The following is a 19,852-nucleotide window of genomic DNA, read 5'->3' as shown; positions in this document are numbered from 1 at the left end:
GTTCTTGAATTTGTTTAATAATGAAACTGTTGAGCACGAAGGAGATTTTAATGTGTGATAAAAGGGACACAACATCCCCCTCATTTTAGAAGACTCCCTCCCCCCTGCCAGGAAGTTCATGTGGATGTAGACAAACACTTCAGTAGCAATCCAGATTACCAGCTGTTATATACGTTCCACATCCTATTCCTGACTATTTCCAAATACATGTACTAACATTCCTATTACACCTCTATGACAAAACAGCCGCCAGCGCTGTCCTCATCAATAACAGCAGAGGAGACTGGTTTCAAACAACAGCTGGAGTCAGACAGGGATGTATACACTCTTCAACATTTTCCTGGAAAGGATCATGGAGGATGCCTTGCATGATCACAAGGGCACTGTCAGCAATGGAGGAAGAACAATCACCAACCTTGGCTTCACAGATGATATTGATGGTTTAGCATGAGATGAAAAAGAACTGGCTGACTTGATTGAGCATTTTGACACAACTGCCACAGCATACAGTGTGGAGATTAAAAAAATTAAAAAAAATGACAAACAACACCAATGGCATCAGTGTAGAAATAAGGGTCAGTGGACAGAAGCTGGAAAGAGTCACAAGCTTCAAGTATTTGGGATCAATTATCACAGATGAGGGCTCCAAACCAGAACTATTTTACAGGATTGCCCAGACAACTGCAGCAATAACAAGGTTGAGACCAATATGGAAAGATACCAACATTGCTCTTGGTTCCAAAATAAGGCTGATGCGCTTTATTGTCATATCTATCTTTCTGTATGCTTGTGAAACATGGACGCTCACATCAGATCAACAAAGAAGGATTCAAACCTTCAAAATGAGATGCTACTACAAGATCCTGGGCACCTCATACTTTGACCATGTAACCAACAAAGAGGTCCAAAACAGGATCCAATGAGCCATTGGACCCAATGAAGACCTCTTGACCACTGTAAAAAAGCATGAAATGAAGTGGTACGGTCATGTCTCAAGATCAACTGGACTGGCAAAAACAATCTTGCAAGGCACAGTGCAAGGGTGTAGAATAAGAGGCAGACAGAAAAAGGGGTGGGAAGACAACATTAAGAAGTGGACAGGCATGGGATTTGGCATTTCCCAAAGGGCAGTAGAGAATTGGGAAAGATGGAGAGAATTGGTTGTAAAGTCAACTGTGGTGCCCAAACGACTATTGGGTTAAGGGATTGATGATGATGATGATTACATTTGAAAGTCATACTGAACTCATGCTAAAAAGTTTTTTAGTTTCTAGAAAAGGCTTGAACGTCTGAGTTTTGAAACTTTACAAAATTAAGTTTAGGCCCAACAAATAACACAACTTGCATTGTAGGACTGTGAAATGTTTCTGAACCAAAACTACTGGGACTGAGTTGGTCATTATTGATGGTTACAAGCTGGAAAGCAAAGACAGAATCAGGTACTGCTTTATACTTTCCAGATCAAATCAATTATGTACCCACTATGATATCAAACCTATATTAATTGAAATAATTACCCAGCACTGTCAAACATTTAACTTCTTTGCACTCATTTAAATATTTCATAAATATGTGACTGAGGGATGGCAATCTGTGCTGAAAACAACTGTATTTACTGCATATATTGGGACACCATAAACTAATTTTTAAACAATTTTTTTTTTCACTTTATGTTCTAGGACATGTTTTTTCTCGTCTTACTGTGGAAAACCTGATAAATCATTATAAAATAACATGTCAGAAAATGCATTCAAACTTAAATTTTATTTAAAAATATTAAAGTGTGTACTGAGATGAAACAATTTAATAAACTGCAAAATTTTCTTATCAATGCAACCCTTCTCCTGCCCATATACAATCCATACTTTCGGTGCATGAATATTTTTTAGGTTCCTCATGCTGTGAACTTCTCATGGGTCGGTGGTTCTTTCCGGGGTTTTCACGGGTTCTTCCTCCACCATTAATACTGGCCGCCATGTATAGCCTATTGTGCACTGAAAAATGGCGTTAAATCCTACAACAACAACAACAACAACAACATGCTGTGAACAATTATCAGTGGAGACAACACATCTCCTGAAGCATAAACTGCAAGACTAAAGTAAGAGTTTTAAATCTTCACCAGTAGTGCAAATTCTCTCACTTTTAACCCTATTCTTATTGCCAGTCCGTCCAGGAATGAGATCAAAGTACTCCCAGGTTTCATCTATGTTAATGATCATACTGTCAGCGAAAATACCTTCTTTTCTTCTGGCCTTGACAAATTCATTGAATTATTCTATTTTGATTTTCTACTCGAAATCTTCTGGTAAACACTGGGTCATCGATGTCTGTGCACAAGGCATTAGATTGTGCCACTTTAAAAATGTTCCATTATTTCCACTTATTTTCCCATTTCCTGTGTATGATGGTAAAAATGAACCAAAGTTGTCTTTCCTAAGTTGGTTGACTGGTACTTAAAAAAATATTGGCATGCTTAAAAGAATCCAAAGTTGTCATCTGAGGCCAGCTTGCTTTGTAACCAAAAAACCTTTTTATTTGATGTCCTATCAGTAAGTTCAAACAATGAGTTTATTGTTCACTGCCAGTTTTGTTTATTCACTACCAGGACTTCTAGCTGATTGAAGTCTGTAATCATAATTATTACAAACAGGCATTGATGTCTGCTAGGTAAATAGTATACACAGCAATAACTTGCTTTAATAATACTTTCTGTAATCCATGCTAGCAAAAAGACTGTCATTCACATGCACAGTAAATGTAATTTCAAAACAATTGATTTTTATCTGCGAGAGGCTGTCACACAGGTAACCTGGATATAATACAATCTTGGATATTTTGCACCTTACATTGATTCATGTTGTTGTTGTTGTTATAGGGTTTAACGCCATTTTTCAGCACGAGAGGCTATACATGGCAGCCAGTATTAATGGTGGAGGAAGAGCCTGGGACTCCCCCGGAAAGAACCACCGACCCACGAGAAGCTACTGGCAAGCTTTCTCACATATCCACATTAGCCGAGCCCAAGACTCGAACCCACGCAGACAGAGGTGAGATGGCAGTGATCCGTGACGGACAGCACTTTAGACCACTTGGCCACCCCACTGATTCATGCATGTATGGAAGGTACCACAAGCGATCGGTTGATATTACCCTCTCTCAGTTCTAATTTTGTTGGATCCAGTTTTCAGTCTGACAACATCTTCAAATACTATTCATTTCTCTATATTCCCATCAATGAACAATGTGTCGTGTGTTATCTGACACAAGGGATACACTCTGCAGTATGGATGTTCGTCAATACATTTGTTTCTTTAATAAATTGGTCATGATGAACAAAGAGGAATATATGGTAACAATATAAAGTGTTTCTTTCATTTTATTATCACAAAAGCATTTCGTTTATCAATGTTATTACAATGTGCAGTGGCCAGGAGTGGGGTGGGGGTGAAAATTCAATACAACCATTACTGTTATTCTGTATTTGTGTTGCACATATCCATTACTGTTGTTCTGTATTTGTATATATGTTGTAAATGTCCATTACTGTTGTTCTGTATTTGTATATGTTGTACATATCCATTACTGTGTTCTGTATTTGTATATATGTGTATTGTACATATCCATTACTGTGTTCTGTATTTTGTATATATGTATTGTACATATCCATTACCGTGTTCTTATTTTGTATATATGTGTATTGTACATATCCATTACTGTGTTCTGTATTTTGTATATATGTATTGTACATATCCATTACTGTGTTCTGTATTTTGTATATATGTGTATTGTACATATCCATTACTGTGTTCTGTATTTTGTATATATGTGTATTGTACATATCCATTACCGTGTTCTGTATTTTGTATATATGTTGTACATATCCATTACTGTTGTTCTATATTTGTATGTATGTGTACTGTACATATCCATTACTGTTGTTCTATATTTGTATGTATGTGTATTGTACATATCCATTACTGTGTTCTGTATTTTGTATATATGTATTGTACATATCCATTACTGTGTTCTGTATTTTGTATATATGTGTATTGTACATATCCATTACCATGTTCTGTATTTTGTATATATGTGTATTGTACATATCCATTACTGTGTTCTGTATTTGAATATATGTTGTACATATCCATTACTGTTGTTCTATATTTGTATGTATGTGTGTTGTACATATCCATTACTGTTGTTCTATGTTTGTATGTATGTGTATTGTACATATCCATTATTATTGATCTGGGGGCCCCCGAGTGGCTGAGTGGTCTAAAGTGCTCTCCATTATGGATCACTGCCATCTCACCTCTGTCTGTGTGGGTTCAACTCTAGGATTCGGTCAATGTGGGTATGTGAGAAAGCTTGCCAGTACCTTCTCTTGGGTTGGTGGTTCTTCCCGGGTTCTTCATCCACCATTAGTACTGGCAACCATGCACAGGCTATCGTGTGCTGAAAAATGGCGTTAAACCCCACAACAACAACTGTTGTTCTGCATTTGTATATATGTGTTGTACATATCCATTACTGTTGTTCTGTATTTGTATGTATGTGTATTGTACATATCCATTACTGTGTACTGTATTTGTATATATGTGTATTGTACATATCCATTACTGTGTTCTGTAATTTGTATATACATGTTGTACATATCCATTACTGTATTTCTGTATTTTGTATATATGTGTATTGTACATATCCATTACTGTGTTCTGCATTTTGTATATGTGTATTGTACATATCGATTACTGTGTTCTGTATTTTGTATATATGCGTTGTACATATCCATTACTGTGTTCTGCATTTGTATATATGTGTATTGTACATATCGATTACTGTATTCTGTATTTTGTATATATGCGTTTTACATATCTGTTACTGTGTTCTGCATTTTGTATATATGTGTTGTACATATCCATTACTGTGTTCTGTATTTTGTATATATGTATATTGTACATATCGATTACTGTGTTCTGTATTTTGTATATATGCGTTGTACATATCCATTACTGTGTTCTGTATTTGTATATATGTGTATTGTACATATCGATTACTGTATTCTGTATTTTGTATATATGCATTTTACATATCCATTACTGTGTTCTGTATTTGTATATATGTGTATTGTACATATCGATTACTGTATTCTGTATTTTGTATATATGCGTTTTACATATCCATTACTGTGTTCTGTATTTGTATATATGTGTATTGTACATGTCGATTACTGTGTTCTGTATTTTGTATATATGCGTTGTACATATCCATTACTGTGTTCTGTATTTGTATATATGTGTATTGTACATATCGATTACTGTATTCTGTATATATGTGTTTTACATATCCATTACTGTGTTCTGTATTTTGTATGTGTTGTACATATCCATTACTGTGTTCTGTATTTGTATATATGTGTATTGTACATATCCATTACTGTGTTCTGTATTTTGTATATATGCGTTGTACATATCCATTACTGTGTTCTGTATTTTGTATATATGTGTATTGTACATATCAATTACTGTGTTCTGTATTTCGTATATATGCACTGTACATATCCATTACTATGTTCTGTATTTGTATATATGTGTATTGTACATATCCATTACTGTTGTTCTGTATTTGTATATATGTGTATTGTACATATCCATTACTGTTGTTCTGTATATGTATATATGTTTATTGTACATATCCATTACTGTGTTCTGTAATTTTTATATACGTGTTGTACATATCCACTACTATATTCTGTATTTGTACATATGTGTATTGTACATATCCATTACTGTGTTCTGTAATTTGTATATACGTGTTGTACATATCCACTACTGTGTTCTGTATTTTGTATATACGTGTTGTACATATCCAATAGAGGGGGCCCCGAGTGGCCGACTGGTCTAAAGCGCTCACTGTTCCGGATCACTGCCATCTCACCTCTGTCTGCGTGTGTTTGAGTCCAAGGCTCGGCTTGCTATGTAGGTATGTGGGAAAGCCTGCCAGTAGCTTCTCGTGTACATATCCATTACTGTGTTCTGTATTTTATATATATTCAATAATATTGTTCTGTACATGTATGTAAATGTCAAGGCCTACACAGCGTAACAGCCTATAGCCAAACAAACGAATAGCCTCTACAGTACAAATCACAAAATTAAATAAAAAAGTTCAAAACAAAACAAAAACATTAAAATTGTAACTTCAAATTACATAAACAGTAATAAAAAGAATGTCAATTTTAACATATTAAAGAAAATGAATTTCATAACTGACATTAACCATTACCATCAAATCCTGCATTGAAAAATCTAAAAGATACGAACATCCTCTTATTGTCCCACAATTCAAATTAGATTTAAAAACATTTGTAGGATCTAAGCAAGAAATTTCTTCACAACATCATAAACATTTTAAAAGTAGAATGCGTACATACAACAAGTATGTAGCCAACCATATGAAGCAAGTGAACAGTACAGTTCAGAGCCAAACTTTGGTCCTGTTAATTTGTACTAAATTTCACTTAAAACCAGGACTTCCTTCAAATGCGAATGAGTTTTAACTAAATTCATAACATGCTATGACAGAAGGCAGACCTCTGTAACATTTCGGTTTTGGAGAAATATGTATCATATAGATTATGACAAAATTTAGTAACTCTAACTTGACTTCAGTGATTCAACAGTAATTAATGTTGACAATGCAGCCAAATACTAATAAGGACTACATACAAAATACATCAGCCTACTTGAAACAGCGTTTTCAACCATTTGCTAAAGTTGTGATTTTGTTTTTACAGTTTGTAATATAACGACTCATAGGATGCAATGAAACATTCCTGAACAAGCACCTATCTACTCTTAGACTTCTTCACTGAATTCTTAGACCCTAAACCCACACCTCTCTATCCTTACTTCCTCCCCTGAATGGTTAGATCCTAAACCAGTCCCTCTCTACTATTCCTCTGCTGAATGGTTACACCCTAAACCCTCATCTCTCTATCCTGACTTCCTCCCCTGAATGGTTACACCCTAAACCCACTCCTCTCTATTCTGGCTTCCTCCCTTGAAGGGTTGCATCCTAAACCTGCCCCATTTAACATTTCCTCTCCTGAATGGTTACACCCTAAACCAAACCCTCTCTACCCGACTTCCACTACTGAATGGTTATGCCCTAAACCAGCCCCTCTCTACCAGACTTCCTCTGCAGACTGGTTGGTTACATATATTGGTCCCAATAAAGCAATTTAATACTGAGCAAAATTCTGTATAAAGGCTAGCTCTGTAAAGTGTGAACATTTTGGTAGGAACAATGTCTGGTTTGGGAATAATGAGACTTACGGTCGTCATCTGCATTATTAGTTCCCGTCGAAGTTGTTGGTGTTGACTCTAGCCGTTTTACAATGGATTCTAGAAGAAAAAAATACAGTAAAAATATACCAAAATAACAAGTCTGATTTTGCAAAATAACATGCTAAAGCCATATGCTCTAGAAGGTATTCATACTCCAAAATCAAACAAGTTCTTGACTCAGAAGAAAACACGAATGCAGTTCTGCGGTATTTCATATACCCTTCTTTTATGCTTTCCAAATATTTTCTGTTAATCAATGTGAATCAAATTCACAACAAAGCGAGTTGTAAAAATTTGATTTGGAGTTCTGAAACAGGTTAATGCGCAAGAGTGACTATATGCAGATTCCCGATCACCAACAGGATTGATGAATAAAAATGAAATGGAGATGGGGGTAATCAATCAATCACAGTCCCCATACTGGTGATGAGATCCCATTGGCCAGTACCTGGTACTTGATGATCACTGCCTGGTGTCCCGAAATCAGTCAAGTGGCCTTAATGTGATGGAGCAGCCCTCCTGATAACTTGTAGGGTGTCATCACTGCTCTTTTCAGGGAGGCATAATATGCTTGCTGCTTTTGCCTGGCCTCCAGGTGCTGCTCTTCTTTAATGAGGGGCAAAACTCACTCTTGACCAGTGTTTCCTCCCATGGAAAGGACCCTGAACTGAATCCTCTCTGGCACTGATTGCATCAGTATGACTGTCAGGGATCATTGTGATCCTTATTATTTTTCCCATATCCACCTGGCATTGAAGAGCATTATTCCAATTCTCACATCTCTCAGAAAATGATCCCATACTCATCTTGGATCGTGGAGTTGAGTCTTAATTTTGAGCCCCACAGGACTCTGAACATTCCTTTTTCACAGAGGCATTGCTTTTCTCTGCGAAATAGAAAGATCCAATACCTTCCTAAGATCAAGAAAAGCCTCTCAAGACCAAGAATAGCTTCTAAAGATTAAGAAAAGTCTCTCAAGATCAAGAACAGCTTCTAAAGATCAAGAAAAGCCTCTAATGAATACAAGAATAGCTCCATAAGATCAAGAATAGCTTCTAAGGATCAAGAAAAGCCTCTAATGATCAAGAATGTAAGAATAGCTTCTTAAGATCAAGCCTCTCAAGATCAAGAATAGCTTCTTAAGATCAAGAACAGCTTCTAAAGATCAAGAATAGCCTCTCAAGATCAAGAATAGCTTCTAAAGATCAAGAAAGGCCTTTCAAGATCAAGAAAAGCCTCTAATGATCAAGAATACAAGAATAGCTTATTAAGATCAAGAACAGCTTCTAAAGATCAAGAATAGCCTCTAAAGATCAAGAAAAACCTCTCAAGATCAAAAATAGCAAGTAAAGATCAAGAATAGCCTCTCAAGATCAAGAAAAACCTCTCAAGACCAAAAAAAGCCTCTCAAGACCAAGAATAGCTTCATGATTCATGAGGGAAAAATTGTTTATAAATTGTTTTGTTGAGACAACTGGATGAAATTAGTTATACAATTCATAATTTAGAAAATGTGTACCGGTATATATAATTCAAGAAAATAAAAATTATTGTATGAATAACAGCCTGCAGCCTCATGATAAAAAAAATAAACTAATCAGATGAAATCATGCAAGAAAAGACTCACATTTACAGTAACACTTTAGGGTACTCAATTCACAAAGTACTGTTTCACAGTGAAGCTGTATACTCGGTTTACCAAATACTGTTTTAAAGTTAAGTAGTTAATTTTTTAGCACTAAATTCAACAAATACTGTTTCACAGTGAAATTGCATACTCAGTTCACCAAATACTGTCTCATAGTTGAGTGGCTAATTTTAGAGTACTCATTTCACCAAATACTGTTTCACAGTGAAGCTGTATACAGTGGTCCCCCTATTATAAAGCCACCCCTTCTGCACCGGCAAAAAGTGGCTGTGTAAGATGGGTGTCCTTTCCAAAGGGTTACTACTTTTGTGACCAGTATGTGTAAGTAGTAAGAAAGCTACAAATAACTTCAAAGCATTTAATATCTTCATTTAAAAGTCACACTAATTTAGAACGGACAATTTCAAGTTTACATAAAATAATAGCTCTTATTCTTAAGTGAGAAATGCCAGTAGGATATTGTTGACATGTGCATGGCAAAACCTTCAAAAACATTTAAATCTTGGTACATACATTGCTTGAAATTTAAAATAATTCTCTCTCCATTTACTCCATTTTCCTCTCTGCCAAAGAATATTCTCCTTATCTGTTACAATGTTGTATATTTGAGTCTTCCCAACATAAAATTTTTCGGCAAGAACTCTTGAGTTCTCCTCGTTGTCATCAAGTCGAATAACTTTTACTTTTTTTTCTAAAGTATTATTTCTCCATTTATGCGATGACATGTTAAAGTTTTATTTTAATGATTTATTCCTATGTTGCTAATTGTTCAGTAATGCAACTTAATTATGCAGACAAAACTTTTATAGAGTCAACAAAATGCCTTATTTAGAAAGGAATTGATAAATGTAGTGTCACATAATTTTTTTGTCTTTGTCTGGTATCCTGTTTCATTCAAGGTTAATTTCTCTGAGTGCTAATCCACAAAATCTATATTTAGCCTATGCTGACCAAGTTATGACCTTGACAATTACATCCGGTCGTAATTCATCAAAAAAAAGTCTCAACCGCTGTGTGAAGCCCAAAACACTATCACAACACTGTTGACCCCATTTCCTGTAAACCTAGGCGTTCACGAGATATTAACCTTAGCTGTAAATGTACTTTATCCAACACTTCTTTCTGTAATGAAAACCTAACATCGGGACACAGACATCGGTAAAGATCATTGGATTACTTATCATACGTTATGAATTAAATACTGATTCTGGACACATATTAAAATAAAATGTGGCCACTTGTGAGGAGTAAATTTTGCAATTTTGCATGAGCATGCAGGCCGTTGGTTGCATTATAAGGGTGGCCTTTCTTGAGGGGTACTTTTGAACACAAACTCATCAGCACTGAGGAATTCTGGCCATAAAAAGTCGGTGGCCACTGGTTAGGAGGGCAATTTATGAGGGGGACCACTTTACTAAATTCACCAAATACTGTTTCATAGTGAATCAGTTAACTTTAACTACTTGTGCAAATAAATGACACTTGCAGTAAATAAATAAGGTTTATACTGTACCAAGTGCAGAGATGCATATAACAAAAAGGAGGAAGAGGAAGAAATGGCCATAGTTCAATACTGACTAAAACTTTAGTATCCATCTCGCTTTCTTCCTGCTCCACTCAGAGCCCTATTGAAATAAAAATATTTAACAGATGTTGCCTCTAGTTGTGTAAGCTTTAATTGGTTGATTGTTCTTGAGCTTAATCTGTTCCTTACTTGTCTGTGAGTATTGTTCTTTACTGAGACACCCCTTTCACGTCTGCTGTCATTTCACATTATGACAACAAGTGTATCTCCCACCACGAGACATGCTAAAATTGATATGTGATGTCCAATAAACATAATTGTGTCCCTTCCTGCTTTTTTTCAGAACAATCTGAATATTTCTTTTTTATTCTTCTGTACTGATTATTAAAACTTTTGTAATAGGCTTATTTTTTCCTTTTGTCGTTAACATGTATTGGTAACAGGACACCATTACTTATAAATTATATAATCAATAGTTTGAGTATGCAGATGCTTCAGATGGGAAAATGTGTGCAATTTAAAGCATCTGAGGCACTACTGTAAAGTTAATCTGGTTCTGTGACTAATTCCACTAAAGCTAATATGAAACCTGGATCCAAATCAAACACGGACATGTTAATTATCCAGATTTTACCACAATAATCATATTTCTGTAGTTTTTCCTTTTATTCCGTAAGTCCGTATTTTAAGGGTTGGAATGTCTATTTTTATATACAAGACTTTAAACTAACTTGTGCGAGTTCTCATGTGCCATTGGTCACAATTCACACAAAAATGCATCCTGGCAGTATCTCTATAAGCGCTGGGTGATATTCCAAATGGCAGAATATCACATGGTACAAATATGGCTGCAGCCTTTGAAACCAAAACGGAAAGGTTAATACATTACCAGGTGGTTGTTTTCTTCTCTTCCTTTTCCCAACCAGGATTTCTGGAACAAAGAGTGAAGTTCACAGATACAAAATTTTGAAAATTTATGACAGAGAGATTCATACATGAAAATGCAGGCAGTGAGATAAACACAGACACACACATTCTGATAAAAACAGAAAAGAACTAAAAAGACCAACACACAACAAAAACATATGCTTACTTCTTTCAGGACGAGTTTTCTCTCCAACAGCTGACCATGCATCTTCAAACACCATTTTGACCTCCTTTGGAAAATCACTGGATGCACCATCAGTTCCCAACTCTGGTACATCCCCTGTTCAAGAATAAGATCAACAAAATACAATTTAGTGTTCTCTTCAACATGTCACAACTGTTCTAAAGAAAGACCTGAAAGACTGATTGTAACTGTATCATAGAGTGACATCAGTGATGTCAACAAATTCTCCACATAACACACAATACTAACATAATCCTAATTTTTTTCATCATACTGAACCAAAATTTGGAAACTTTTTCAAATATCTGTCTTCAGTAACTAGGATCAAAGCATGCGTCTCCAGGCAACAGTTTGTCTCACCTACCCTTAAAATCTGTGTCCCTTTGAACAAATTTAGTTGCAGACCTGTAATTCATATTTTTAACTACAGTGAGTGTGTATTTGATTATAGGGTTGGCATCTCAATAGTTTCAGGTTATAACCCAGGGTTAACCATCAAGGCACATATATATTATATATAGTTTTTTCATGCCCAGTAAGTGTATATATTGCCAGAAGGTCAACATCTCGAAAATTTCCACATTATGACCCAAGTGCTGCAAATTTATAATTTATGCCCCAGGTCTCTCATTTAAAGACCATATCTTGCACGTTGACACTTGTGGTCAGTATTAGTCAATTCTTGGACAAGTTAGTCTTATATTAATTACCACACCAGGTAGCCACGCCACCTGAACCACAATGAAATTGCAATACTGTTGTGCACATCAACCTACCATAACTAACCATATTGACAAGTTTTAAAGTTTCTACATTTAATGTCACAGGATGAGTTGTGTGACGTTGCTCATGCACATACATCCAGATGCGCAGGATTACATGATTCCTGCTTCTCTTTGAAAAAGAATGTTTAAAAAAAACCCCTGAAATCTGCAGCTTCCCTTAAGATTGCATGATTTTAAATACAGTAACTGTAAGCATGAAACGTTTCATTTTTTTGTAAGAGCAAGAATTAATTTTTCTTTTTAGTAATGAAGAGTTTTTCTATTTGTCTATAATAATTTTAGGTGAGACATATCACTTGGCAGAAAATTATGTTTAAATTTTTTAAAGGAATAAGCTGCTAAAAGAAGGTATTCTGCAGGACAGGTTAATAATCTCTGTGATGTACCTCTATCCTCAAAGTAACATACAGGGTCTAGGATATCTGGGCAGCTGATCTCATAATCCTCTCCAGGGTCATGTTCCAATTCTGGTGCCTGGTTCTCTTTCATTGGACTGCCAGACTCTGCAAAACAATATTTGCACAAAGTTAGAAGAAAAAAATAAACAAGAACAAGCAAATTACATGAAATGATGTCCTCTGCTTTTTGCAAGAAGTAGGGAGTGTAGTTTTGTACAAGGAGCATGCTGATAATGTACACTTATTAAATTAAACTACATCTATAAAAGACAACTGGAGGAATAATCAATGAAGGACTAAAGTGATTCATTTGGTATTTCTTAAGTCTACAACTGCTGAGATTATAAACTGGATGAATAATAAATGAGGGACTAAAGTAGTTCTTGTTGTATTGCTTTAGTCTCATCATTATAAAGCTACATACCAAAGGTAGTTTATATCCAATCAAAATTAATAGCTTTATTATCCAGAAATTAATGTGACAGAGGCAGAGAAAGCAGGGACTGTAACTTACATAATAGTGACGTACAAGGCATACACACCAACGCAGAGAGATGAACAAGTGTAATTATTGCAAATTTAACTGGCAAAAACAAAATGTTAGATATTAGTATAAAAAGGGTAAGCTATATATTACATGCCATAATCAAAGAACACTGTATGAAAAGTGTTTTGCTACTAACCTGGATCTGCTGTGGGTTAAAATTTTTGTCACAAAAGGGCAAAATGCACATGGATTAGTTCCATTAATATAAACACAAAACATAATGGCAAATTATTTATATACAACACTCGCTGTAACTAATCTACATGTCCAAAAGTTATGTCCACAAATTCTGCAATGCTTGTGATGATGTGCTCAGAATACTTATTAAATCACTCTCACTTCTTTTACAATTTGTAAAGCACTACTGATTTGTCCTTCTAACAGTTTGAAAGATCTATCTGCCCAAACATTTTCAGTCATATTACATCCACATAGATAAAACCATTTTGTTTAACATCTGGCACCATTTTCTTTAAAAGACTAGACTGGTTCACTAGCTAAATGCATTTTTACTTTCATGACTTTGTGAGACAAATTTTGAAATTGAAGAAATCATTGTTTTCTTGAAATTGTGTCTATACAGTTGCTATAAATAGAAAATTACAAAAGCACATGTAGGTCTAGGACTTGTACAATATCTATAAATAGACTTGTACAATATCTGTCTGCAGCAGATGTCTTTTTGAGAATATTCAAAAATTTATACAAGTGGGATTACAGAGATGATATTAAAACAAATGAAAAACAATTTTTTTATTGCTTTATTTTTACTTTACATTTTAATGTCCCAAAAATGCAAAATCTATATACAGGCAAGTGTAAAGATGTAATTAGGTTCATAAATGTGTAATGGTTGGCATACATGAGAACGCTGAAATCAGCTTCAGCCAAGACCCAAACAAGATCAAGCGGTCTATATAATTTGGTTAAAATCATATATTTAAGGGAGTTATTGTACAGAAGTAAAACTGGGTCGATCTAATGATCTAGGAAACAATCAAGCCCAAGTCTCAAGGCAATCAAGAAACATACCTGATTTGGCTGAAATCCAATAATTTACAATGGAATTATTTTGTGGAAACAAAAGTGGCTGCATTTATCAATTAGGTACATTCAATTGCAAAATGATGATACAGAATGTTGACAAATGAATTCTGCCAAGGTTTCATGCATACCAAATTGATCAAGGGTATTAGAGTGTACCATGGAAGTGAGTGGGTCGGGCAAGCAGGTGAAATAACTTTGCGTATTAACTTAGAATGTCTCATTAATATCATGCTGGATGAACGGAAGGAAAATCAATACCTCCCTTTTCTATGAAAATTTGGGGACAATACTGGTGTGTGTGTGTGTGATTTGCAGTGTGGCAGTTTATAGTGATGTCTAGCACTGAGGCGTCATGCTGCATGTCCAACCCAGTCTATTATCCTGACACCAGGCCGATCAGTCCTAATACTAACCTCTTAATGCTGAGCGCCAAGCGAGGCAGCTGTTAGAACTATTTTTTTTACAAGTATGACTCTGCCTGGGATTGAACCCACGACCTCCCACATTCAAGACAGAGGCTCTAACCACTGGTCCACGGGAGCAGTCAACAATACTGTTATTTATATATAGAGCAAAATAAGTATGTATTCCAAACCACTGTTCAAGCGTCATACTAACTAAAACTTCTAACCTCTCTTGTGAATATTCAGGATGATGGTTCCTGTGAAGAACATCTCATGACCAAGTCGACTTTGCCTTCCTGACTTCTGACCTGTCAAGGTCGACTGCTCTAGGTCACCACTGACAATCTGAAGGTTTTTCTTTTCTTCAATCTTCTGCCACACATACCGACTGTGCTCCTTGCAGTGTTCTAACAGGATCCTGTAACTGAAGAATATTAATATTTCTATACAAAGTGTATCCTATTTTTCTCATGCGTAATGAATGTCCAACTGTAATGATGACAGACTGGTCTTCCAATGTGTAATACACCAGTGCAGATCTGGGTCTATGCTGTTTTCAATAAGGTGTTACTATAATTGAATACATTTGAATAATGGGCCATCGCTAGAAAGCACCCCTGCAATATGTATTCCTTCACGCTAAATAGAGAGTTTTCTACCATTTCCAAAGTGGGACCCAATGGCATGTGGAACTGGAAAATTTGTGTTTAAATGTGCTAAAATGGGACTTTTCAAATAAAATAAAAATAAGACTGCACATTTATTAGCATACTAAACACAGCATGTATTTAAGTAAGGTGAATTGTCATAAAGGAGTTACTCTGCAATGTCGTACTTGTCATCTGAATATCTAGCCTGGCTCCTCTTCAATGGGAATTTTCATCTTGAAAGTGGGAAAATACATTTTTGGAACTGGGGAATGGGACCAAACATCAGCCCTGAAAAGGCGTTAGGAAATTCCTTCCATGTATCCCATTAACTGGCTAAAAAACAGGTCTTTCAATGCTACCAAAATTACTTCCTTTTTTTTGGTTCATGAATGATAAGAACAAAATATCATCTCATCTACATTATGTTCCAGCAAACGGTCTTGTTTATAACATCTTGCAGCATAACAGAACTTTTCCTGTGATGTGGTATCCACTTAAAGCACAACAAACCAATTTACAACATACAGAGAAATCTAATGTTGGTCCCCATAAAGATAAATCTAATGTTGGTCCCTATAAAGAGAAATCTAATGTTGGTCCCCATAAAGAGAAATCTAATGTTGGTCCCCCATAAAGACAAATCTAATGTTGGTCCCCATAAAGAGAAATCTAATGTTGGTCCCCATAAAGATAAATCTAATGTTGGTCCCCATAAGGAGAAATCTAATGTTGGTCCCCATACAGAGAAATCTAATGTTGGTCCCCATAAGGAGAAATCTATCGTTGGTCCCCATAGAGATAAATCTAATGTTGGTCCCTATAAAGAGAAATCTAATGTTGGTCCCCATACGAAGAAATCTAATGTTGGTCCCCATACAGAGAAATCTAATGTTGGTCCCCATAAAGAGAAATCTAATGTTGGTTCCCATAAAGAGAAATCTAATGTTGGTTCCCATACAGAGAAATCTAATGTTGGTCCCCATAAGGAGAAATCTAATGTTGGTCACCATACAGAGAAACCTAATGTTGGTCCCTATAAAGACAAATCTAATGTTGGTCCCCATACAGAGAAATCTAATGTTGGTCCCCATAAGGAGAAATCTAATGTTGGTCCAAATAAAGAGAAATCTTATCTTGGTCCCCATACAGAGAAATATAATGTTGGTCCCCATACAGAGAAATCTAATGTTGGTCCCTATAAAGAGAAATCTAATGTTGGTCCCCATACAGAGAAATCTAATGTTGGTCCCCCATAAATATAAATCTAATGTTGGTCCCCATAAGGAGAAATCTAATCTTGGTCCCCATACAGAGAAATCTAATGTTGGTCCCCATAAGGAGAAATCTAATGTTGGTCCCCATACAGAGAAATATAATGTTGGTCCCCACACAGAGAAATCTAATGTTGGTCCCCATACAGAGAACTCTAATGTTGGTCCCCATAAAGAAAAATCTAATGTTGGTCCCCATATGCAAAATTCACATTGAGAAAACAATAATACTGTTGCCTCTAAGAATATATAATCAGTTAAATTGTAGTTTAAACTGGCAAACCTGTTCAAGTAATGTAATATTTTAGACAGTCTGATAAATTTTAAGCTGTGAACAGAAGAATCTATATTTCCCACACATACAGCCTATATTTCCCACACATAGAGCCTATATTTTCCACACATACAGCCTAAATTGCACTAAACTTCTTCCCAACTTTCATAAGACCTACTCTTATCAAGATTTTCCTATTTATGCATAAACCTAATATATACCCATATAATCATGATTTCCTTTTAATCATTTCCCAAACAGTCAATTATATATTTGACTCCTTTCTCTTTCCTCTTACAAACCATGAGCACTATTTTAATTACCCTTTATCACCATCCTCCAAAGCTGTAAGTTTTTCCAGAAGAAATTCCATCCTATCTTTTCTACTGTCCAGGTCCCACATTTTGTCTTCATCGACCTCCCCAACTATCCCATCCTTTTTCATGTCAATGATTAACTTTCTGGGATCCAGTTCCTCCACAAACAGGGTCCAATGTTCCATGATGGGATCTGGATTCTCCTTCATTTCTTCTTTTGCTGGCTGTGGCACTGAAGTCATCAACAAAATGTTTAATGCAGAAGTTCTATAGTTTTTAAACACCAGTAAATAACCGGCAGATTATTACAACTAATTATATGATACACATTCACAATATTAAAGAAGTATACAAACATCAAAAGTAACACAAGGCATACAGCTGAAGTATAATGTACACAAGGTATACCAATGAAATGTAATATAAACACAAGGCATAGTTGGCATACAGCTGATGTATACTGTACAAAAGGCATACAGTCTAAAGCATACTACATGCAATTTATACCACCGATATGTAGTATGCACACAAGGCATAGTTGGCATAGAGCTGAAGCATAGTACATACTGTTTGAGGCATACTGTACACAAGGCATACCACTGAAGTGTAGTATGCACACAAGTCATTGTTGACATACGGCCGAATTAAGTGCACACGAGGCAAGTCATTGTTGACATACGGCCTTGAATCAATATTCAAATTACCATGTGCTTCTCAAAGATGCTATCTAGGCATGCCATGGTTGCTGCTGATTACATGGACAAAAAGTGTATGATGTCTTATGTCTAGGTAAAGGCCAATGGACTGATGTTGATTCTAAATGGGAGTGCCCAACAAATTATACATGGCCATATGTTAACTCCAGGAACTGGCATGAGTGTGTGTGTGTGTGTGTGAGAAAGATTTTGATTTTTAATGTAGCTTTTTAAAAAAATTCAGTCATATCACTATGATGTCTGCAGTGTGGCAGTTTATAGTGATGTATAGCACTGAGGTATGAAGACTGATAGCTAAAATGATATAAAAGTATTCACTTTCCATGTCTGGACTGATTGCAAACTTGTCCATCTTTATGGAAAGTCATAGCCGTACCAGCCATGCGGTCACAATTCTTAACCTGGGAGTGTCTATAAACTTGACAAGTCAAAGATTTCTGTTCGCTTTTAGCAACAAGAAACTTGTGAACAAAATCCCCCCAGTTTGTTTTATGAACAATCTCCTCCACCTGCTTGCTGTGCAAGACCAAGATCTCCTGCAAAACTGCAGCCTTCTCTGGGTTAGCCCAAATCATCATAGAAAGGGAAGGACAAAAGGGGAGGATACTAAAATAACAAGATCTGCAACTCCTGAAAAACAACCCAGTTCACCAATTCATTGCATCAAAAACATTTTAATGCAAGCATGACCAAGAAAACACCTGATGCCTATAGGGATATTGTCATGGCCGTAGGGGTAGAGAGTCACTGGCTTTTATTCAGAGGTTTGTAGAAGAGAAAATGTACTGCTCCTCCCTTTATTAGTATGTTTTGGTATTGTGATGATTACTGCCACTGAAAATGCAGTTGTGTGCAAAACAGATGCCTCACCACTGGGGCTGAGAGTGGCACAGTTGAAATAGTTGAGGCTAAGGCAAGCTAAGGAGGCCAGTTTTGTACCACTTGCTTACCTAAAGAACTTATGGTATCCATACAGCAGGAAAGAATTAAAGGGTAACAAATGATCAACAGAGGTAGTGTCACAGAGTGATGAGGCTTACGTGGCAACAAGTGAAAGAAAATGTCCCATCTGACAAAATCAAGGTTAAATAAAGTAGTCCACATATTTGTCATATTGCGGTGAGTGACAGTGTTAACTTTCACAATATGACAAACCAACTCAGTTATAGCCATTACCCACTTTCTCCATTGGTATGAAGATTACAAGTGAAGCCAGGTCAAGTAAAGATTGAGTCTAAATAATATTCCTAACCAACATTGAAATATTTGAAAGCCTATTTTATAAAACAAGACGGCAAACATATTTACTGCCACTTTATCTTTGTCAAATTTCAAACTTCTACATGGTACATGTTTGAGTGTGTTCTGTCCAGTTGGCAGAAAATTATGTCAAGGGCTACATTCGGAGAAAAAGGCATCGGAAGTACTGGTGTCCCAAATTTCATCAAGCAGATTGTTGCCAATCACCTTGTTCTTAAGAGATTGCAGGGACAGAAGAAAGAAAGGATGATCTTCCTCATTTTCCAAAACTGCTGAGGTTCTGATTAAATGGCAGCTTGTGGCATGCACTTGGTCCAAGACAAAATCCTGAACAGTTCTTCAATCACAGCAGACCTCAGTCCTTTGCAAAACTGGCTAAGCTGATTGTTGCTTTTTCTGCATTCACTTTGGGGTAGTCCTTGACCAGCAAATCTTTCATTTCTGTGTACATAATACCATGTGGAAGGGTAGAAAAAGCACGGTCCAAGGACATATTCTGATACCTACCTACAACATAAGGAATAAACTGCCGAGCCATCATCTAAAC

The 19,852-nt window shown here is 36.0% G+C and overlaps 1 protein-coding gene across 4 annotated transcripts in view; it reads right to left on the bottom strand.

Annotated features, from left to right (window-relative positions):
• LOC149795992 (uncharacterized) overlaps positions 1 to 19,852 on the bottom strand; it is a 70,951-nt gene that overhangs the window by 14,782 nt on the left and 36,317 nt on the right. For 3 of the 4 annotated variants that reach the window (XM_089965907.1, XM_089965906.1, XM_089965909.1), the window contains 6 exons: positions 17,336 to 17,561; positions 15,045 to 15,241; positions 12,808 to 12,924; positions 11,619 to 11,732; positions 11,415 to 11,456; positions 7,341 to 7,409 (listed from right to left, as the gene is read on the bottom strand). In XM_089965907.1, coding sequence (XP_089822033.1) covers positions 7,341 to 7,409; positions 11,415 to 11,456; positions 11,619 to 11,732; positions 12,808 to 12,924; positions 15,045 to 15,241; positions 17,336 to 17,561 — 765 coding nt within the window. The remainder of the gene's footprint in view (positions 1 to 7,340; positions 7,410 to 11,414; positions 11,457 to 11,618; positions 11,733 to 12,807; positions 12,925 to 15,044; positions 15,242 to 17,335; positions 17,562 to 19,852) is intronic. The other variant, XM_089965908.1, reaches the window with a different exon arrangement.

This window comes from Sinohyriopsis cumingii, chromosome 7 (genome assembly GCF_028554795.1).
Source record: "Sinohyriopsis cumingii isolate HCF-2022 chromosome 7, ASM2855479v2, whole genome shotgun sequence".
Classification (NCBI taxonomy): domain Eukaryota; kingdom Metazoa; phylum Mollusca; class Bivalvia; order Unionida; family Unionidae; genus Sinohyriopsis; species Sinohyriopsis cumingii.
Note: the sequence above shows the minus strand (reverse complement) of the source record. Positions and strands in the feature narration are given on the sequence as shown.